Genomic DNA, 23,392 nt, shown 5'->3' with positions numbered 1-23,392 from the left:
GCTTCTGGTACCCGCCCCCGGAAGTGTTCCGGGCGAAAGGTCCCGGCCTCGCTGTGATGCCGGCACGCAGGACTGCCAGCTAACCATGCGGTGATGGCACCGCAGATTCCAGTGCGACAGACGGTCGAGACCCCAATCGCCCCCCTCCCCGCTTCCAGTACCTCTAGCGCCAGCCAGATCATAGATTGTGACCTGCCCCAACCGACTGGCCCAGGTCTGGGGACTCTTCTGCTGCCTACGTCATGCACGTGAAGGTTTCCCCATCAAGAACAGGAAACCACTGATGCGCCTTTTTATCTTGAAGGTTTCCAGTCCTTGAAGGGTGGATCCCCTCTCTTGTTGGTGCGGTCATGGGTGACCGGAAAAAAAACATAATTGGAGTTTTTTTGTTACACTATTTACTGATCGTATTAAATTTATAATGTTGGACACGTCTGAACGCAGCGACACTAAATGTGTGTGTGTGTGTGTGTGTGTGGGTGTGTGTGTGGGTGTGTGGGTGGGGGGGGTGTTTAAGTTTCATAGGGCATGATTTGATTTTATCTCCTATGAACGTCAGCCCGGAGGATTGAAATGGGAAGGATGGGGGTCGGTCGCCAATGGAAGCATGCAATGATATGCTCCATGCCGGTATGTGTTAAATCCCGTTTTTTTTTTTAGTTTTTTTGTTTTTACAGCGATCGACAGTGGGATCTAACAGCTGCAGGTGGAGCACCATCCTACTTGCAGCTGTTAACGGGAACCTGTCACCCCCAAAATCAAAGATGAGCTAAGCCCACCAGCATCAGGGGCTTATCTACAGCATTCGGTAATGGTAAAGAGGTTAGATTATACTCACCCAAGGGCGGTCCGATGGGTGTCACGGTCCGGTCCAGCGCCTCCCATCTTCTTACGATGACATCCTCTTCTTGTCTTCACACTGTGGCTCCGGCACACTTTGTCTGCAGAAGTACTGCTGTGCTCAGGGCCTCTGACCTTTCCCGATACCTGCGCACTGCGGTACTTTACTCTGCCCTCAAAAGGGCAGACAAAGTACGCCTGCACCGGAGCCGCAGCGTGAAGGCAAGAAGAGGACGTCATCGTAAGATGGTAGGCCCCGGACCGAGACACCCATCGGATCGGACCGCCCGCGTGAGTATAATCTAACCTCTTTCTCATCTTTCAGGATACATCGGGGGCTTATCTACAACATTACAGAATGCTGTAGATAAGCCCCTGATGCCGGTGGGCTTAGCTCACCTTCGATTTTGGGGGGTGACAGATTCCCTTTAAGTTAGCCGTCATTTGCCAGGAAAGATGCACAGACAAGACAGATAATTTAAGTGTATGCAATATTGTGAAGGGTTTAATATTAAGAAGTAGTAATTTCAGCCTATTGGTTTGGCCCTCCACAACTGTCATGGTCTCTTGTGGCCCCTCCAGACAATTGCCCAACTCCTGCTGTACCCTTTTTATATATTTGGAAGAAGGAAAAAAAACAGACAACTTATGTACATTTTTTTATTTACCAACTAAATTCCAGTACTACAAGGCAGTTAAACAATGAAAGACAGCAAATAAATTGCGTTAAACATTTGTTAAAGACTGATAGAATAAATAAAAACTACAAAACAAGTAATCAAATCTGTTTTACCTCCCCCCCCCCACAAAAGTTCTTTAAAATGCACATGCCCAGAGTCAGATCCCATAAATGTCATTTAAAAAAAAAAAAAAGTCCCACTGTTTAAGCCACTGTACAGACAGTGGATGCGGTGTTGTAGTGAACTGTAAAACCCCACTGAAAAGTGTCGAAGGGACGACTGATTTATACAACAGGTACAGGGCATGTTCTTGAACACCAGCTTTAATCCATCTTAAAACAATAACAAAAAAAAGAAGCCAGATTTCAATGATACAGCAATGAGGCCACTGGTATAGTAATACAGGTAGCATAGATCCACGTCCAGGTGGCACTGACATCAGGGAGCACTCGGAAACCAGTTGCTGCATAAGAGTGGTTGCCACTGACAGAAGCTCGGAATAAGCTGTGTTCACAGGGTAGGGAAATATGGCCTTGCTGCAATTCATAACTAGGACATCTTGCAGCAATATGGGGAGAACAGCCAGGAAAGGCGAGGAACGATTCAGGAGACATCTGCAAAGAGGAGAAGAAGATTTTACCAAAATACATATTAGACAGTTATGTCCCCGCAATCCCCTCCCAAACTCATCTTCTGAATCAGCACATTGTTACATAGGCCATGCAGTGCCTCATTTCTGCTTTGGTTAAGATGTCGCTGCACATTAACCGCTCAGAGTTCTTGCACATGTCACAATTACATGGACATGTGTACGATACTCGTGCATCAGATTTCTGCCTGCCGCCCATGTATCACGGTATGTCCAAGAACTGCAGCAGTGTCCCTCTGTTTATGTATCAGCGTATGCCCAATGCGAAAGAGGCGCCAAAGAACTGCAGCAGCAGTGTCCCTCTGCCTATGGATCAGCGTATGCCCAATGTGAAAAAGAGGCGCCGAAGAACTGCAGCAGTGTCCCTCTGCCTATGTATCAGGGTATGTCCAATGTGAAACAGGGAGGCGCTGAAGAACTGCAGCAGCAGTGTACCTCTGCCAGCTTCGGAGAGTGGCCATGTATTGCCACATGAGTGGAGAGGATGTGATAGTAGTTGTGTATGTGGTGTACCACCTAATGAGAAAAGGTAAAAGGTTAGCACTAGTGATGAGCGAATATACTCATTACTCGAGATTTCCCGAGCACGCTCGGGTGTCCTCCGAGTATTTTTTAGTGCTCGGAGATAAAGTTTTTCTTGCCACAGCTGAATGATTTACATCTGTTAGCCAGCATAAGTACATGTGGGGGTTGCCTGGTTGCTAGGGAATCCCCACATGTAATCAAGCTGGCTAACCGATGTAAATCATTCAGCTGTGGCAAGAAAAACTAAATCTCCAAGCACTAAAAAAATACTTGGAGGTCACCCGAGCATGCTCGGAAAATCTCGAGTAACGAGTATATTCGCTCATCACTAGTAAGCACCAGTTATGTAGCTGATTCTCTTGTGTCACCTACTTAAAAAAAAAAAAAACACCACAATACAAAATTATGCCGTTCATTCTGCTGGTTCCAACACGACCTGCACCTCTATCAGGAGACCAAAGCTGCTGACTACCAAAAAACACATTCCAGAAAAGTCAGAAAACCTTATTTTTGTGATTACAAGGAATGGCACTCATTCACATGGCCAGAGCGATATAGTTACACAAGACCTACTTGTAAAGAGTCCCACGTTTGGAAGATTGTCCCCATGAATAGGGGATAATTGCCTGACTGCTGGGACCTCCACTAGCCATGAGATGCAGGCCGGGCTCTAAACAAGAGCCCCACGTAAATGGAGTGGAGGTCAGTCATGCGCACTGCCGTACCATTCATGAATTCTTATGGGCGTACCGATTACCAGCCAAACGCTGTGCTCAGCTATGGTCCATCAAGAATGAATGAAGCTGCAGTGCACCTGGTCGACCTCCGCTCCAGCCACATAAGGCTCTTCAGAGTCTCGGATCTCAATATCAGTGGAGATTACACAACAGAAAAGAAAAAGAAAAATCTCTACACCATGCATAGGGGAGAACATTCAAATTTAAGAATACCCTGTTTTGTATTCACCTCATATCAAGTAGATGTAGTCATCATAAACCTCAAATCGTACTACATCTAAAAGGTTTATTTAGTTGTAATATACTCACAGCTAGCAGGCTGCTCTCCAAATCGTCGCATGATCTGGTCATGAGTGAACTTCACGAAAGCATCATATTGTTCTAAAAGAGAAGGAGAAAGTCACCACAAGGTGAGAGTAGACCCTCCCAGATGTACAGAGTTGTGGAGGTTCACAGGACAGCTCCACAGCAGCCGTGGCCAGGTCGAATAGGTGGTAGATCTGCAGTACCTGGCCTCGGACACCATTAAGTTGATGGAGCCACTCCGCACATCCAGCTGCTGCAGACATCGGGAATAGCTGAGAGACAAGTGTGCCGAACCCCCACAGATCAGATACTGAGGATGTATCTTAAGGATAGGCCATGAATATAAAAGTCCCTGCCCCTCCCCCCTTAACAAATATGCGCTTAACCCCTTTACCCCCAAGGGTGGTTTGCACGTCAATGACCAGGCCAATTTTTACAATTCTGACCACTGTCCCTTTATGAGGTTATAACTCCGAAACGCTTCAACGGATCCCAGTGATTCTGACATTGTTTTCTCGTGACATATTGTACTTCATGATAGTGGTAAAATTTCTTTGATAGTACCTGCGTTTATTTGTGAAAAAAACGGAAATTTGGCGAAAATTTTGAAAATTTCGCAATTTTCAAACTTTGAATTTTTATGCAATTAAATCACAGAGATATGTCACACAAAATACTTAATAAGTAACATTTCCCACATGTCTCCTTTACATCAGCATAATTTTGGAACCAATTTTTTTTTTTTGTTAGGGAGTTATAAGGGTTAAAAGTTGACCAGCAATTTCTCATTTTTACAACACCATTTTTTTTTTTAGGGACCACGTCTCATTTGAAGTCATTTTGAGGGGTCTATATGATAGAAAATGCCCAAGTGTGACACCATTCTAAAAACTGCACCCCTCAAGGTGCTCAAAACCACATTCAAGAAGTTTATTAACCCTTCAGGTGTTTAATAGGAATTTTTGGAATGTTTAAATAAAAATGAACATTTAACTTTTTTACACAAAAAATTTACTTCAGCTCCAATTTGTTTTATTTTACCAAGGGTAACAGGAGAAATTGGACCCAAAAAGTTGTTGTCCAATTTGTCCTGAGTACACCGATACTCCATATGTGGCAGTAAACCACTGTTTGGGCGCATGGGAGAGCTCGGAAGGGAAGGAGCGCCGTTTGACTTTTCAATGCAAAATTGACAGGAATTGAGATGGGACGCCATGTTGCGTTTGGAGAGCCACTGATGTGCCTAAACATTGAAACCCCCCACAAGTGACACCATTTTGGAAAGTAGACCCCCTAAGGAACTTATCTGGATGTGTGGTGAGCACTTTGACCCACCAAGGGCTTCACAGAAGTTTATAATGCAGAGCCATAAAAATAAAACAATTTTTTTCCCACAAAAATTATTTTTTAGCCCCCAGTTTTGTATTTTCCCTAGGGTAACAGGAGAAATTGGACCCCAAAAGTTGTTGTCCAATTTGTCCTGAGTACGCTGATACCCCATATGTGGGGGGGAACCACCGTTTGGGCGCATGGGAGGGCTCGGAAGGGAAGGAGCATCATTTGGAATGCAGACTTAGATGGATTGGTCTGCAGGCGTCACATTGCGTTTGCAGAGCCCCTAATGTACCTAAACAGTAGAAACCCCCCACAAGTGACCCCATATTGGAAACTAGACCCCTCAATGAACTTATCTAGATGTGTTGTGAGAACTTTGAACCCCCAAGTGTTTCACTACAGTTTATAACGCAGAGCCGTGAAAATAAAAAATCTTTTTGTTTTCCCACAAAAATTATTTTTTAGCCCCCAGTTTTGTATTTTCCCAAGGGTAACAGGAGAAATTGGTCCACAAAAGTTGTTGTCCAATTTGTCCTGAGTACGCTGATACCCCATATGTTGGGGTAAACCCCTGTTTGGGCACACAGGAGAGCTCGGAAGGGAAGGAGCACTGTTTTACTTTTTCAACGCAGAATTGGCTGGAATTGAGATCGGACGCCATGTCGTGTTTGGAGAGCCCCTGATGTGCCGAAACAGTGGAAACCCCCCAATTATAACTGAAACCCTAATCTAAACACACCCCTAACCCTAATTCCAACGGTAACCCTAACCACACCTCTAACCCTGACACACCCCTAACCCTAATCCCAACCCTATTCCCAACTGTAAATGTAATCTAAACCCTAACCCTAACTTTAGCCCCAACCCTAACTGTAGCCCCAACCCTAGCCCTAACCCTAACCCTAGCCCTAACCGTAGCCCTAACCCTAACGGGAAAATGGAAATAAATACATTTTTTTTTTATTTTTCCCTAACTAAGGGGGTGATGAAGGGGGGTTTGATTTACTTTTATAGCGAGTTTTTTAGCGGATTTTTATGATTGGCAGCCGTCACACACTGAAAGACCCTTTTTATTGCAAAAAATATTTTTTGCAAAACCACATTTTGAGAGCTATAATTTTTCCATATTTTGGTCCACAGAGTCATGTGAGGTCTTGTTTTTTGCGGGACGAGTTGACGTTTTTATTGATAACATTTTTGGGCACGTGACATTTTTTGATTGCTTTTTATTCCGATTTTTGTGAGGAAGAATGACCAAAAGCCAGCTATTCATGAATTTCTATTGGGGGAGGCGTTTATACCGTTCCGCGTTTGGTAAAATTGATAAATCAGTTTTATTCTTCGGGTCAGTACGATTACAGCGATACCTCATTTATATCATTTTTTTATGGTTTGGCGCTTTTATACGATAAAAACTATTTTACAGAAAAAATCATTATTTTTGCATCGCTTTATTCTCAGGACTATAACTTTTTTATTTTTTTGCTGATGATGCTGTATGGCGGCTCTTTTTTTGCGGGACAATATGACGCTTTCAGCGGTACCATGGTTATTTATATCAGTCCTTTTGATCGCGTGTTATTCCACTTTTTGTTCGGCGGTATGATAATAAAGCGTTGTTTTTTGCCTAGTTTTTTTTTTTTTTTCTTACGGTGTTTACTGAAGGGGTTAACTAGTGGGACAGTTTTATAGGTCGGGTCGTTACGGACGCGGCGATACTAAATATGTGTACTTTTATTGGGTTTTTTTTTTTATTTAGATGAAGAAATGTATTTATGGGAATAATTTTTTTTTTTTTCATTATTTTGGAATATTTTTTTTAATTTTTTTTTTTACACATTTGGAAAATTTTTTTTTAACTTTTTTACTTTGTCCCAGGGGGGGACATCACAGATCAGTGATCTGACAGTTTGCACAGCACTCTGTCAGATCACTGATCTGACATGCAGCGCTGCAGGCTTCACAGTGCCTGCTCTGAGAAGCCACCTCCCTCCCTGCAGGACCCGGATCCGCGGCCATCTTGGATCCGGGGCTGGAGGGAGCAGGGAGGGAGGTAAGACCCTCGCAGCAACGCGATCACATCGCGTTGCTCCGGGGGTCTCAGGGAAGCCCGCAGGGAGCCCCCTCCCTGCGCGGTGCTTCCCTGCACCGCCGGCACATCGCGATCATCTTTGATCGCGGTGTGCCAGGGGTTAATGTGCCGGGGGCGGTCCGTGACCGCTCCTGGCACATAGTGCCGGATGTCAGCTGCGATAAGCAGCTGACACCCGGCCGCGCTCCCCCCGTGAGCTCGGCCATGACGTACTATCCCGTCCAGGGTCAGATAAGCCCAGGGCACCTCGACGGGATAGTACGTCTAAGGTCACAGAGGGGTTAAAGGAGACGGTCACATGAGAAAACTATAGTAACCAGCAGATATGGGGTTAATCTTCAGGTTAATAACATTCTGACCCTGTAAGGTGCCCGCACTTACACCCCAACTGCCAGGAGGAAATTAACATAATCCTAAATGCTACCGGGAGGAGTTGTCATTGGGGTGACAGTCGTGGGTTCAATCAAGGCTGTACGTATCTGCGCCCCCGACTGACAACCGGCCCTGATGCGGAGCGGCACATCATACTTCCTCTTACAACCTGGCAGAAGCATTTTGTTTTAGAATAGAAAGGATAAACTAATCACATACCCTCCAACAGCTGCCATCATATGGATGGAAGTGGTGGAGGGACTGCACAGAAGGCTGGTGGATCAAAGTGGCATCAAACATGGCGATCTATTAAAAAGCTAAACATCAGCCATAGAGTGGCCAAACCATACATGGCTAAATGCAACTTCTTCCCATGTAGATCAAGGGGATGAAAGCCTGTCCTGTTGGTGTCCTTACAGATACACGTGCACAGCTGGACACAGGCTCCCATAACTAGGATGATCTAAGGGCCAAAAGCTACAGAAGTGCAGGAAAAGACACGAAGAAAACGTCCATGTACAGCCAAGCATTGCTTCCATCCACAAACAAGCAGAGGAAAAGCGGCACTCACCGCCATTCTCCTGCTTACCTGTGAATCCATCCCACGGACGCCACCAAAAGAAGAATACAACCAAGGGGTCCGTTCCATGCAGCTCTGTCACACAGGAGGCAGCTTAGGTCGGTGCCACTTAAACATTGCTCATCGGGTACGAGGTTGCTCATACCTGCCAGTTTTGTGGTCAAAATTTCTTCGTACTCTTCACGAACTTTATCTTCTCGTTCTTTTAAGAGACGTTCACATATCATTCCAACCTGTCTCAGGGTAAACAGTGGCTGCTCCTTCCTCAGTGGTGACGCCGTGGAGGTCCCTGCAAAGAAAAGGATCATGCTTCCATTTAATGGCGCACACAACTGGAAAGTCTCCGGTGAGATTACTGAATTATTAAAGGTGTTGTCTACAACTAGGAAAACCCCTTAGAACTAAATGCTCAGCCCCAATGAAATAATAAAGCTTATATTCATGCTGGCATCACCGTTTCCGCCTTCGTACAAACTGAACATGAAGAGGAAGCCGGGGCTGCAGCTCATCCTTGACTTCCTCTTCACTTTGTACGAAAGCGAAGACAGTGACGCCAGCGTCGATTGGGCGCCAGTGCACCACGTGTCATTCCACCGCATCACAGCCTCGGGACCGCGAGTGCAGACACTGCTGAAACAGAGCTGGCACAGGAGGGGAATATAAGCTTTATTATTTTATCAGGGCCGAACATTTAGTTTAAGGGGTAATCCTAGTAGTGGACAGTCCCTTTAATTCTTGAAGCCATTGTAGCTGTGTCCACAGCATAAAACTAGAAGAGCCATTGTTAGCGGTGACAGGTTAAGATTTCCCAATAATGGTTCCTATCAGAAGTGCAAAAGAAGTGTCCCCGCCACTGAGGGGCAGGATCCGAAAACTTGGACCAATGATATTACACTAGCCGGTTTATGAAAAGGAAATAAAACAACAAGGCTAGTGATGTCAGCAAGTCCGTGGCCAGTCACATAATCCATGTGTTGTGCCAATTTCCCTCCAGAGACCATTAGTACCGATCACTTGCCAACGCTGCTGGTTGGCTTATAAGAGGGTGCCGAAAAGAGTCTGCACGTTTATCCGTTACCCATAACTAAAAGGCTCCAGACCATTTACTCACCGGGGATATTTTGCCCACCAGGCAAAAAGTGATGTGGCGTGCCTTCGCTGGAGCAGGGCTCTGTCTGCTGGAGGCTGCTTTCCAAGTGTCTTCTCTTCTGCATGCGCTTATACTCTTGCTTTATGTTGTAAAGGATTTGTTCTGCAATGGAAGGAGAGACAAGGGGTAAGTAACACCCAAAGCGCCCACCAGGCTTCACGCTGGTCTCCGTATATTTATTCACACTGCTATTAAAGGGAAGCAGTCATCAGCATCACCTGAGCTAAGGACACCAATCTAAAGGGGTGGGGTCTGTAAGACAAACATCGAACTCAATTTCCCTGACTACGATTCCGCAGCATTGGTAACTACCGAGCATGCACCGTATTTTTCGGACTATAAGACGCATTTGAAGGAAAATGGGTGCTACAGGTCACAAGAGCCGGCTGCGGAGGCCAACTCCTGTGCCCGCGCTAAACAAATGATTAACTTCTCTCCATACCCATGGGAGTGGAGAGCAGTGAATATTCATTTATCTTTAATAGTGGACACACTGTTAGCCACAGACGCCGGCTTACTAAAGTAGCAGGCACACTTCAGACCCCAGCCACTGAAGGGAATGAATATTCACTGCTCTCCACGCCCACTGGAGTGGAGATCAGTGAATAGATTCATTCCCTTAAGTAGCTGGCACACTTCAGAGCCCAGCCGTGGCAGGAAGTCAGCAGCTGAGGTTACTGTGCTCGCTATTAAAAGATCAATGATGCACTGCTTTCCACGCCCATGGGATTGGAGAGCAGTGAGTATTTCACAAGCTTTCCTCTCCTTGTAAGCAGCACATGATGTCAAAGCCATGCACTGCTTACAAGCATAAATCAGCTGCTGCCATAAGAACAGGACACAGCAAGGGAAGACAAGCAGAATGTTTTTTTTTTTTTCTGATCAGGCCCATGCAAACCAGGCTAGGGATGAGGGGGCCCTTGCATACAAGGCTAGGGGATATTAGTACATAATTGACAACATTTTTTGCTCCAAATTTTTTTTCTAATTTCCTCCTCTAAAACCTAGGTGCATCTTATGTTCTGGTCTGGTGCATCCTATAGTCCCAAAAATACAGTACATGAAGTGCAGCACAGATTCATCTCCACTAAAACCCAAGATCCTTAGATCAGGAACAGACATTTATTGGGCATTTTATAACTTTCCCAAATTAGTCTGAAAACATTTACAGCACATCCTGCACTGAACTACTGTACTATATGTTATCAGCCGGTCTATTTTATACCGACTCCACCAAAATGGACACCAACTCTACAATCTGGCTTTTAGCCCCAATGCATCCAAACTTATGCTAAAATCTGTTGTATATTGCTTTGAAAACTCAAGAGTTGCACAAAAATGTTGCGACCTTTGATGGGCATGAAATCTCAGCTCAAATTCATTATGAGCTGTGGCGTTTATTATGCCAGACCAATTACTCCAGTCCCTGACTAGAGTAAGTTTTGTGGCACGTCACTTCTCGGATGCTCCTCTTAATGAGAAAAAAAAAAGAAAAAAAAAAAAAAAAGAGGAGAGTCTGATCCTACCACACTCCCTCATCAAGACTGGCATAATATACTTTATGTTACATCATGTTGAGCTGTTTAGAAATAAATAGGTGGACAATGCCTTGAAATAACGAGATGGCAGCAGATAAGCAGCCGCCATTGAGCAGTTATAGAGCCAGGATTTAAAATAAAAATAAATAAATAAAACGAGGCAGGAATGAGACGAAATGTTGAGTCCATGTTTCTAACAAATCAGCCGCACTTATGAGATACGTACGCCCTGGCCACAGGTTCACTATGGTGCACAAAGGCTCATGAGTGACAACTGTGATGTGACCAGAGACTTATCAGAAACACCAACTTCGAAATGGGGCAGGAAGTTACTGAAGAGACGTCAGCAAGAAATTGTGCAAGGAATCTATTGTAGACAGATGTGACATTGCCGGCAGCCTGTGACTAATGGAGTTCGGATCTGTACACCCTTGCTGTATTCGGGCCATACAGGGGGTAAAAAAGCTCAATATGAATGGTAGGAGGTGCACACATCTACATTATAAAGGGAAATCATATGCAATATTACACCATCCCACCATTCTGTCCCCATACAGTATCAGGTTTTCGGCAGCACATCTCCTTTCGACATGCTACGATGTGCTGTCGAGAATAGTAATTGCAGCCAACGAATAAGAATTTTGATGATTTGTCGAGTGAATGCTGACATATTTAAAGGGAATCTGTCACCTAATTTTGGCCCTATAAACTGCAGCCACCACTATCAGGGCCTTATCTACAGCATTACAGAATGCTGTAGATAAGCCCGGATGTCACCTGAAAGGCAAGAAAAACAAGTTCGATGATACTCACAAAGGGGCGGTCCTGATGCGGTCCGGTCCGATGGGCGTCGTGGTCCGGGTCCATCTTCATACGATGACGTTCCCTTCCTTGCTTCTGTTGCGGCTCCTCTCTGACCTTTCCGGCGCCTGCGCACTGCAGTACTTTGCTCTGCCATCAACAGGGCAGACAAAGTGCGCCTGCGCCGGAGCGTGAAGACAAGAGGACTTCATCGCATGAAGATGGGAGGTGCTGGACCCGGACCGCCCCTGGGTGAGTCTAATCTAACTCGTTTTTCTTATTTTTCAATATACATCGGAGGCTTATCTACAGAATGCCGTATATAATCCCCTGATGGCAGTGGCCGCAGCTTATAGGCCCAAAATTAGGCGATCGATTACCTTTTAAAAAGGGCTGATAGTTGGGAATGATTAAAAAAAAAAAAGATTTCAGATTGTCATTCATGTCTATGGGTCTGTGGAAAACATTGGACTGCACTCAGACATCAATCGGTTCCCACTGATCACTGTTTGATCAGTATAAATTGAACCAGTTTTCTTGGATGGAGAACATACAGTCACACCAGCCCTTACGAAAGCTTGTTTGCTGATTTACTCGCCTAAATGGGCCATTAGGAGTGCAACAGTCAGCTGATCGCCAGGCCCTGAGAAAGTGCTGGGTGGTCTTTGTGGGACAGTTTTCCAAGCACATCATTATGATAAACCAATTTCATATGTGGCCATAATACTTGTCCATGCATTACCTCAGATACTATAAGGCCGGGATCACACACAGCGAGATACGGCCGAGTCTCGCAGGTTAAAACCAAGCTCTGGCACCACAGAGCAGAGCGTGTGGCCGCACAGCAATACATGGAGCTGCGCGCTCCGGAGAGCCGGTGCCAGAGCTTGGTTTTAACCTGCGAGACTCGGCCGTATCTCGCTGTGTGTGATCCCGGCCTAAGAGGTTCTCCCTCCTAACTTGTGAGAAAACAAACGTGTGTGAACATCAAGAGACATTTCCCCTAGAAGTAGGATGCTGAAAACGGCAACACACAGGCGCGTAGGGACTTCTTGTGCTGCCACAAAACCACTGTACCCAAGTTCACATGAGCACTGTATTTTACAGACTAAGATGCACCCCTCCCCCACCACAAAGACTTTAGGAATAGGGGATAGAAATGTAATGTCTCAAATAGGGGATCCGTCATACAGTCAGAATTTAGCTACAGACGGGTGGGCAGCAGTGGTAGTGGTGCGGGCCAGAAGAGATACAAAATGTCGGAGCCCCCACAGTGCCGAGCATCCCACCTATACCAGTGCAGGGATGGCAGCAACACCAGTAGCATCACCTGTCTCCTACTGCCAAGCTCAATCCCCGGTAGGAGAAACAGTGATTGAGTAGGAGTTGTCATAGTGAACAACCCCTTTAAAAAGAGTGAGAATAGTCTGCAGTAAGGATATGCGCACAAGTGAGGTATTTGGAGCAGAAAATCTGCTGCAAATACTGATTTATATGTAGGACTAAGGGAGAGGAAATAATTATATATACATACACTCTACCCCCATTTATTAAATGAGTGAACGACACTGCAAAAACAATTAAAGCCGACATGCTGCCAATCTCGAACTACTTCAAATTTGCAAACATAAATAATCAGCGTGTGCAGGTTTCAGAGGCCACACTCACTTTGCTGGGACAGTAACACGCGATGCTTGAACACAGCCTCTTTGTGACCTACAGAACTGTGAAAGTGGACGATAACCCAGTAACAGATTCTCTATATTCCCTGACTGATTCTTTAAAATGAAATCTGCCTGTGGGTTTTACCATGTAATCTACGAGCAGCATGATATAGGGGCAGAGACCTTGATTCCAGTGATGTGTCTGGAATACAGTGTTTGATCAGCAGGAGATTATCACTACAAGACTGGGTTGTGCGTCTCCTAGTCAACTGCTCTGTGTAACCCAGCCCCCACCACTGCTTGTGTACGCTGTGCATCAGCAGAAAGCTGCCAATCAGTGATGTTGGCGGTTATAAAGAGCACTGCAGTAGAAAAACCTGGATTGTTTCAAAATGGCAGCATGCAGCCCAGTAAGTGGCCCACTGCTGGAATCAGCATCTCTGCACCTACATCATGCTGCCCTTGAATAAGGAAACAAAACCTGCTGACAGATTCCCTTTAATAGTGAAGCAGAAAGAAGTCCAAAACCGTTGGCAACCCACAAAATTAGGCACCAGCAGCAAATCACTAAGAACAGAGGCCCCGATTCATTATGCCCGGCATTTTGCGCCAGTCTTGATGTAATTGGCATCTTACTCCAGTACACGGTTCATTATAACATAAGACCATGGCCCCAATACAGTAAGAATGGTATTCTGCACACCAGCCTTGATGATTGGGCTTGCTGGCGTAAAGTGAACTAACCCACTAAGGGGGCATGCCCACCGGCAGGTCTGTTACACCAGTGGTATCATAGTAACATAGTAACATAGTTAGTAAGGCCGAAAAAAGACATTTGTCCATCCAGTTCAGCCTATATTCCATCATAATAAATCCCCAGATCTACGTCCTTCTACAGAACCTAATAATTGTATGATACAATATTGTTCTGCTCCAGGAAGACATCCAGGCCTCTCTTGAACCCCTCGACTGAGTTCGCCATCACCACCTCCTCAGGCAAGCAATTCCAGATTCTCACTGCCCTAACAGTAAAGAATCCTCTTCTATGTTGGTGGAAAAACCTTCTCTCCTCCAGACGCAAAGAATGCCCCCTTGTGCCCGTCACCTTCCTTGGTATAAACAGATCCTCAGCGAGATATTTGTATTGTCCCCTTATATACTTATACATGGTTATTAGATCGCCCCTCAGTCGTCTTTTTTCTAGACTAAATAATCCTAATTTCGCTAATCTATCTGGGTATTGTAGTTCTCCCATCCCCTTTATTAATTTTGTTGCCCTCCTTTGTACTCTCTCTAGTTCCATTATATCCTTCCTGAGCACCGGTGCCCAAAACTGGACACAGTACTCCATGTGCGGTCTAACTAGGGATTTGTACAGAGGCAGTATAATGCTCTCATCATGTGTATCCAGACCTCTTTTAATGCACCCTATGATCCTGTTTGCCTTGGCAGCTGCTGCCTGGCACTGGCTGCTCCAGGTAAGTTTATCATTAACTAGGATCCCCAAGTCCTTCTCCCTGTCAGATTTACCCAGTGGTTTCCCGTTCAGTGTGTAATGGTGATATTGATTCCCTCTTCCCATGTGTATAACCTTACATTTATCATTGTTAAACCTCATCTGCCACCTTTCAGCCCAAGTTTCCAACTTATCCAGATCCATCTGTAGCAGAATACTATCTTCTCTTGTATTAACTGCTTTACATAGTTTTGTATCATCTGCAAATATCGATATTTTACTGTGTAAACCTTCTACCAGATCATTAATGAATATGTTGAAGAGAACAGGTCCCAATACTGACCCCTGCGGTACCCCACTGGTCACAGCGACCCAGTTAGAGACTATACCATTTATAACCACCCTCTGCTTTCTATCACTAAGCCAGTATCAAATCTGAATAATCAGGCGGGTGGCCTTAACCTGCACCACATTCGCTGCGCAGAGCGTAAAAATACATAGAGTTGCGGCACTTTGGCACAGCTTTGAGTTGTGCCAAAATCGGAGACAAGAATAGATGAAAAATAAGTGGGCGGGAAGGTGCAAGGAAGCGCTCGGCCACGCCATGGTGTACTAGGCCTGAACAGGCACTTTATGCAGATGGACTCCCTCCCTTTAAAGGTCCCTGAAAGCCACAACACCCAGGGCCATTGTCCCCCACTGGAAGCCATGAGGCAGCACGGGCCATGTGACCGGCTACTGCATTCTTCTAGGGCTGAGCATCATCACTCCTGCAGTGACACATTGTAATGCAGATCAGTCACCTCTAATCAGCGCTTACTGGAGAGCGGCCATAATCACTGGTTAGTACTGGTTCTCCTGGGAACATGGGCACCAGCAGGATGATCAGCACTCTCAGCCACAATGCAGGGCACAGACCAAGTATCTGCACATTGTATTCCTGGACTTGCGTCTCCTTATAATGGAAGCCTATAGGGAACCCTACACGTGAGGCGGCAAGTCGGAGGCCTGCTGCCAGCCCTGTCCTCGCTGCTGCCGCCCTGCAGGTGCACTGCCAGATGTGCAGGATGTGAAGGATCACTGGAGGCTTCAGGGGTAGGCAGGTTTTTTTTATGGCCAATTTGGGCTCCTGGGAATTTTCCAGTTCTGAGACCTGTAACCTAAAATATGAAAATCCAGTATATCTCCTGATCTTCAGACCTGGGAATAATTATAATAATTTATGGGGTTGGCCAGACCAGGGACATTTATTTTTTTGGATGAGCAACGTGTATTTGGGGCTAAAAATCATTCTTGCATTGGGTTTAATTACAAACGTTGCACTGCTTGGCTTTTATGGGAACTTTGTTTCCTGCCACATCCAACTTTGATGTGGTCATAAATCAGCTTAGAGGGGTCAAAACGGAGATAAAAGAATCAAACTCTCTCCCCTGGACCCTCAGAATGAGCTCTCTAGAATCCGCCCTTTTCTCACAATGGAAACAACAAAAACCCTCACTGTCGCCCTGATCCACTCCCGCCTGGACTACTGCAACGCTCCATTAATTGGCCTCCCCCTTACTCTGCTTTCCCCTCTCCAGTCCATCCTTAATGCAGCAGCTAGGGTCATCCATCTGGCTAATCGTTACTCGGACACGTCTGCTCTTCGCCAGTCGTTACACTTGCTGCCCATTCATTACAGGATCCAATTCAAAGTACTTGTTCTCACCCACAAAGCTCTTCACAGTGTGGCACCCCCTTACATCTCCTCCCTCATTTCTGTCTATCGGCCTAACAGACCACTGCACTAATCCGTACCTCCCACTCCCGACTCCAAGACTTCTCCCGTGCTGCGCCAATCCTCTGGAATGCTCTACCCCAAGAAATTAGGACCATCCACAACTTACACAGCTTTAGGCGCTCGCTCAAAACATTTGTTTAGGGCGCCCGATCGTGTGCATGTGTACATAGCACCCAACACCACACATACCGGCTGGTGACAACCTCATGCAGCCTTTATCTATCCCCATTCCCTCAAGATGGCTGGACCATCATTGTAAACAAGACCCTGTACTGTGTCTCCCCCCACCTCACTGTAGATTGGACGCTCTTATGAGCAGGGTCGGCATTATTTTTCCTTTAATTATTGTATTATCTTTAACATTATTACTTATGACTTGTGCATGAAGTGTTAAACTGAAGCGCTGTGGAATATGTTGGCGCTATATACAGAGTACTATTATTTCCAGTTAACCCATTCTGCAGCCAGCAATAGACTGGGCAACATGGAGGCTATAGAAGGGAAATGGGGCAAAATATTTAATTAAGCCCAAAATACATAAATAAAAATTGTTCACAAAAATCGAACGACTAATATAGTTGCAATAGCTGTGGTGCCCCAATGCTGGGGGTCCTGTGCCCAACACCAGTCACCAAGTAAAACAGGCAGTCATACGCTTACACAGGACTGCAAGTGAAGCGCCAGCAGACCGGGCTACTGCAGCAATATTAATAGCCCACCTCTACCACCCAAGGCCTCGCTGCCCCCTACAGATACGTCCTACCACCCAACGCCATGAGATTACCTGGCAGAGCAGGGCCACATGACTGCCATGGCGGGATAGGGGTCCTCCCACCAGGTACAAGACGTAACGAGGGGACCTGTGGGGCAGGTAGGAGCCCACCAGTGCCATCCATGTAATTGGGGGGCATTCACCTTTCCTAAGATGCTTCCCACCCAAACAAGCAGACGGCTGACCACCAGCGGGTACAGATGGGGTTCTGCTGCCCCAGATTAATGGAGGGGACCACAGACTATGGACTAGATGGTTTCTCAGCTGGCAGCCATGATCGCAGGCCTTCTGGAGAGATGCAGCATCTCAGGTGAGGAGGACAAGTCCCAGCTGTTTGAGGATCCGCCCATAGTAAAGATGGCGGCGCCAGTGCCACTACTAGGGAATAACTGCCCCCATCAGTAACAGCAGTGTTGTCATAGGGCCCGGGAAGGAGCCCCCTCATGCAGCCACATCCCGTGTGACCATGCTCAGGCCGCTGGTGGTCGCAGGGAACAAAGCTTCCCCGGCAGCGATGGCCGCCTCCCCTCCCCCTACCTGTGGTGAGCCGGGACGACACCTCCCCGAACGGCGACGGCTCCATACGGAGGTACTTCTGTGGGGAGGCCGGGGACAGGGGGGCGCAGCGCCGCCGCTTGGGGGAGGCCGCCGGGCTGAGAAGCGGGTCGAAGTCCATAGTCCTTTTAAGGGTGGCTCCGCAGGCCATGTCCGGGGTGGTCGGGCAGTCTATGAGCCGGACTGGGGGGCCTCACACGGCGGCTCCGCTCCCTGCTGTCCCCGGTTCTTCGCTTTCCGGCTTCCGCGGAGTGTGCCAGCCGGTTATCAGCTTCGCCCACAGCGGGGACTTGGCGGGCGGAGGAGGATGGCAGGGGATGGTGCCCGCTCACAACGACGCCGTGCGTTACCAGGCTCTGGCTCCTTCCTTCTGCTGCTCTCAATATGGCGTTAATAACAACGCCACTGATTCATTCTCGCACCGTCAAGCACTAGTGCTGCGCGGAGGCTTCTGGGAAAGCGAGTTTCCTCCAGGGGACTTTGTATCCTACAGGGCGGCAAGGGAACTACAAGACCCGACATGCAACATTTCGAGGAAGTCGCTTCCGTGTTTGAATTTAAATCCCAGTAGTTGTTGTGAAACTTGTCATTGGCAGCCGCGGCACGTCCAGCTGGGGGTGGGCGACTGCGGGCCCCATAGCCCCGAGGGGCACATCTATGGACAGCTCTGCTCCTAAGGATCCTGGGAGACAGCAGGACATTGCCGCAAACCCTTTGTCCCGTCGCCTCTGCAGCCATTATTGCTGTGATCCCTGCCCAGAGTTTCCAGGATCTTTCTCTGGAGCTTTCAGTGGTTTTAATAAAGAGGAGGATAGCGGCCACTGTTCCTCTAGTGTAGGCCGCGCTTATATTCTCTGTGCGGTGTAATAAGTCGCCTATTGCACGGTCATTGGGGCAAGAATGCGGAATTTTCTTTGTTGTATGTTTATCTATTAGGGTATGTGCCCACGGTCAGTAAACGCTATGGTTTGGACGCTGTGTACCTCTGCAGCGGCCAGATGTTACAGCATAGTGGATGGGATTTCAAGAAATTCAATGCCCACGATGCGTGCACAGACACCTGTGGAGACGGACATGCGGTGCGTCTCTACAGACCGCAGCATGTCAATTTTTCTTGTGGAGATGCCAACCTCCGCAAGATAACTATCACCCGTACAATGTATTGGAGGCGGTGATTCTACACGGTTCAATGAACACATGCGGATTCACCACCGTTCAAAAACCGGCAGCACTTTAGCTACAGCGGACATCAGAAATGGAAAATAAAGTGCAAGTCCATGCATCATGATAGCTATAATAGGAATAAATATGATATCTATGCATGATTCAAACATAAAAAAATAACTTCCCAAATGTACCTTGAGACATCCTGCTCCTTATGTGGGGTAAGTGGAACCTTGATGTGCGTTTCACCACTATGCTGTAGCTTTGTCAGGGGGTATGAGACAAGAGTAAGTGTCAGACTTTAATAGCCAGTCAAGTGACGACAATAATTGAGAAATAAATGAATGCAGGTGATTAGGGGCGTATTGTGTATAAAGCGCAACAGCGCATGAGGGTTGATATCCAGCCCCATAATCTGAACGCATGAATGGCTAGGGGACAATGATCGCCACATTGTCTTCATGTTGAATCACGACTGGGACGGCGCAGAGTGCACCCGTCATGTCAAATGACCACCGCGCACCATTATACTAAGTGATTCTGGTCTTATACTGAAAACGATCCAAAAAATGTTATGTACCCCAAAATATTACCAATGAAAACCCCTAACTAATCCCACACACAACCAGCCCCGAGAATAAATATAGGGGGTTCCCACTTTACTGGTAGAACAAGGTCGCTGGAAAAGCGACATGACTCCTGCCCCTCAAATAAAATCCAGTGAAATCTGTGCTCTCAAATGCCCCCCCCTCCTTCTGAGCCTCACGGTGGGCAGTAAGCGACCACATGTTCAGCATTACTGTAGCGGGGAGAGACTTGCTAGCAATTGATGGGGTGCATGTCTCCAGGAGCCCAGGCAGGACACTATGTGTGGGCACTAAGCTGGCATAATAGCAATTCTCCAGATAAACGCATGGTGTGAATGTTGCAAAGTGAAACCACTTGTGGGGAAAAATAGTGCCTGCAGCTGTAGATGAATTCCCTGAGAGGTGCATTTAGAAAATTGGGCTCCTCAAACTACCGTATATACTAGAGTATAAGCCGAGACCCCTAATTTTGCCACAAAAACTGGGAAAACTTAATGACTCGAGTATAAGCCTAGGGTGGAAAATGCAGCAGCTATCAGTAAATTTCAAAAATAAAAATAGATACCAATAAAAGTAAAATTAATTGAGACATCAGTAGGTTGTGTTTTTGAATATCCATATTGAATCAAGAGCCCCATATAATGCTTCATACAGTTTATGATGGGCCCCATAAGATGCTCCATATTAAAATATTCCCCATATAATGCTGCATAAAAGGTTAATGATGGCCCCATAAGATGCTCCATAGAATATTATGCCCCATATAATGCGGCATAAAGGTTGGAGGTTGGTGATGGCCCCATATATTAAAATATGTCCGATATAATGCTGTACGAAGGTTGATGGCCCCATAAGATGCTCCATAGAATAATATGCCCCATATAATGCTGCACAATGCTTGATGGCCCCATAAGATGCTCCATAGAATGTTATGCTGCACAAAAGTTGATGGCCCCATAAGATGCTCCATAGAATAATATGCCCCTTATAATGCTGCACATAGCTTGATGGCCCCATAAGATCCTCCATAGAATGTTATGCCCCATATAATGCTGCACAATGGTTGATGTCCCCATAAGATGCTCCATAGAATGTTATGCCCCATACAATGCTGCACAAAGCTTGATGGCCCCATAAGATGCTCCATAGAATGTTATGCCCCATATAATGCTTCACAACGGTTGATGGCCCCATAAGATGCTCCATAAAATATTATGCCCCATATAATGCTGCACAAAGCTTGATGGCCCCATAAGATGTTCCATAGAATAATATGCCCCATACAATGCTGCACAACGGTTGATGGCCCCATAAGATGCTCCATAAAATATTATGCCCCATGTAATGCTGCACAAAGGTTGATGGCCCCATAAGATGCTCCTTAGAATAATATGCCCCATAGAATGCTTCACAACGGTTGATGGCCCCATAAGATGCTCCATAAAATATTATGCCCCATATAATGCTGCACAAAGCTTGATGGCCCCATAAGATGTTGCATAGAATAATATGCCCCATACAATGCTGCACAACGGTTGATGGCCCCATAAGATGCTCCATAAAATATTATGCCCCATATAATGCTGCACAACGGTTGATGGTCCCATAAGATGCTCCATAAAATATTATGCCCCATATAATGCTGCACAAAGGTTGATGGCCCCATAAGATGCTCCATAGAATATTATGCCCCATATAATGCTGCACAAAGGTTGATGGCCCCATAAGATGCTCCATAGAATAATATGCCCCGTATGCTGCTGCGATTAAAAAAAAAAATGACATACTCACCTCTCGTCACTGAGAGCCAGGTGGCAGTGTCGCTGCTGGCTCACGCCCCTAGCACTTGCAATATTCACCTGTTCCAGCGCCGCACGCCGCTGTGTCTACCGGGTCTCTGCAGTGACTGTTCAGGCAGAGGGCGCTCACTAACCACGTCATCGCGCCCTCTGACCTGAATGTTACAGCCAGAGGACGCGGAATACAGCCCGGCGGTGGAACGGGGACAGGTGAATATCGCATGGCTCACCCTCCCCAATCATACTCGCTCCTTCCTGGCGTGGTCTCTCTGTATGTCCCTGCTTCTCCGATGGTCTCCGGCGTGTGCCGGCAGCTTGTTCTTGTGTTCAGCGGTCACATGGTACCGCTCATTAAAGTAATGAAGATGCGCGCCACACCTATGGGAGTGGAGTCGCATCCATATTCATTACTTTAATGAGCAGTACCACGTGACCACTGAACACAGGAAGAGCTGCAGGTGCCAGAGACCATCGGAGAAGCAGGGAAGTGCAGAGACTGCGTCAGAAGCAGGTGAGTATGATGTGACGGCCGCCACTCCCCCTCCCCCGCCGACTCCCTGGGACAATGACTCGAGTATAAGCGGAGAGGAGCACTTTTAGCCTAAAAAAAGGGCTGAAAATCTCGGCTAAGGTTAGGGTCACATTGTGTTAACAGCAGTCCGTTCAACACATGTGTTAACGGGCTGCTGTTAACGCAAGTGCTACAAAATATAAATTAAGGGTGCACTCTAGCTGTATGTCAAATATAAAGAGGGTGCAATGCCTAATCCACTAATCTATAATATAACGCTGGGAGCGTCACTCTGTCCGAAGCCTCTATAGACTGCGCAAGCGCAAGCGCCGGCGCAGTCTGGGCCTCACAGAGCGACGCTCCCGGGAGATCGCGGTATGCGTAAGCACTGAACGCATACCGCGATCTCCACCGGAGAGTCAGGGACCGCCAGGAGGGAGGTTAAGTATACTCACCTTTCCCGGTTCCAGTGCTGCTTGCGGCTCCGTCTCCCGGCTCCTCTGCTCCCGGCTCCGGAGGGCGCGGACTACGCAGGCGCCGATTCCTGCTGCCGGAATCGGCGCCTGCGCAGTCCCCGCTTTCCGGCGCCATTTTCTTGAAGACATACCTGCAGTGGAGCCGGACGATAGGTGAGTATGGTATTTTTTTTTTTTTTATATGGCAGCAGCATTCGGGGGCATACACACTGGAGCGGGGGCATATAATACAATGGTGGCGCAGGATGGGAGCAGCACATGACAGAACGGGCGCAGGATGGCAGCAGCACATGACAGAACGGGCGCAGGATGGCCGCAGCACATGACAGAACGGGCGCAGGATGGCCGCAGCACATGACAGAACGGGCGCAGGATGGCCGCAGCACATGACAGAACGGGCGCAGGATGGCAGCAGCACATGACAGAACGGGCGCAGGATGGCAGCAGCACATGACAGAACGGGCGCAGGATGGCAGCAGCACATGACAGAACGGGCGCAGGATGGCAGCAGCACATGACAGAACGGGCGCAGGATGGCAGCAGCACATGACAGAACGGGCGCAGGATGGCAGCAGCACATGTCAGAACGGGCGCAGGATGGCCGCAGCACATGACAGAACGGGCGCAGGATGGCAGCAGCACATGACAGAACGGGCGCAGGATGGCCGCAACACATGACAGAACGGGCGCAGGATGGCAGCAGCACATGACAGAACGGGCGCAGGATGGCCGCAGCACATGACAGAACGGGCGAAGGATGGCAGCAGCACATGACAGAACGGGCGAAGGATGGCAGCAGCACATGACAGAACGGGCGCAGGATGGCAGCAGCACATGACAGAACGGGCGCAGGATGGCAGCAGCACATGACAGAACGGGCGCAGGATGGCAGCAGCACATGACAGAACGGGCGCAGGATGGCAGCAGCACATGACAGAACGGGCGCAGGATGGCAGCAGCACATGACAGAACGGGCGCAGGATGGCAGCAGCACATGACAGAACGGGCGCAGGATGGCAGCAG

At 47.3% G+C, this 23,392-nt stretch overlaps 1 protein-coding gene across 1 annotated transcript; it reads right to left on the bottom strand.

The window, feature by feature from the left end:
* Positions 1 to 1,486: 1,486 nt before the first annotated feature.
* Positions 1,487 to 18,239, bottom strand: AKIRIN2 (akirin 2). The gene is made up of 5 exons (XM_069726383.1): positions 17,815 to 18,239; positions 9,228 to 9,368; positions 8,262 to 8,405; positions 3,741 to 3,812; positions 1,487 to 2,134 (listed from the first exon to the last, which is right to left on the bottom strand). The coding sequence occupies exons 1-5, from the start codon at positions 17,981 to 17,983 to the stop codon at positions 2,124 to 2,126; spliced, it is 537 nt and encodes a 178-aa protein (XP_069582484.1). The 5' UTR covers positions 17,984 to 18,239; the 3' UTR covers positions 1,487 to 2,123.
* Between the last annotated feature and the right edge of the window lie 5,153 nt (positions 18,240 to 23,392).

This window comes from Ranitomeya imitator, chromosome 5 (genome assembly GCF_032444005.1).
Source record: "Ranitomeya imitator isolate aRanImi1 chromosome 5, aRanImi1.pri, whole genome shotgun sequence".
Taxonomy (NCBI): domain Eukaryota; kingdom Metazoa; phylum Chordata; class Amphibia; order Anura; family Dendrobatidae; genus Ranitomeya; species Ranitomeya imitator.
Note: the sequence above shows the minus strand (reverse complement) of the source record. Positions and strands in the feature narration are given on the sequence as shown.

Coding starts and splice junctions, on each gene's coding strand:
- AKIRIN2 (XM_069726383.1), bottom strand. CDS start 17,983: ATGGCCTGCGGAGCCACCCTTAAAAGGACTATGGACTTCGACCCGCTT. Junction 9,369..17,814: donor GTCGTCCCGGCTCACCACAG/GTAGGGGGAGGG, acceptor CTTCCATTGCAG/AACAAATCCTTTACAACATA. Junction 3,813..8,261: donor TTTGACCACAAAACTGGCAG/GTATGAGCAACC, acceptor CTTCTCTTTTAG/AACAATATGATGCTTTCGTG.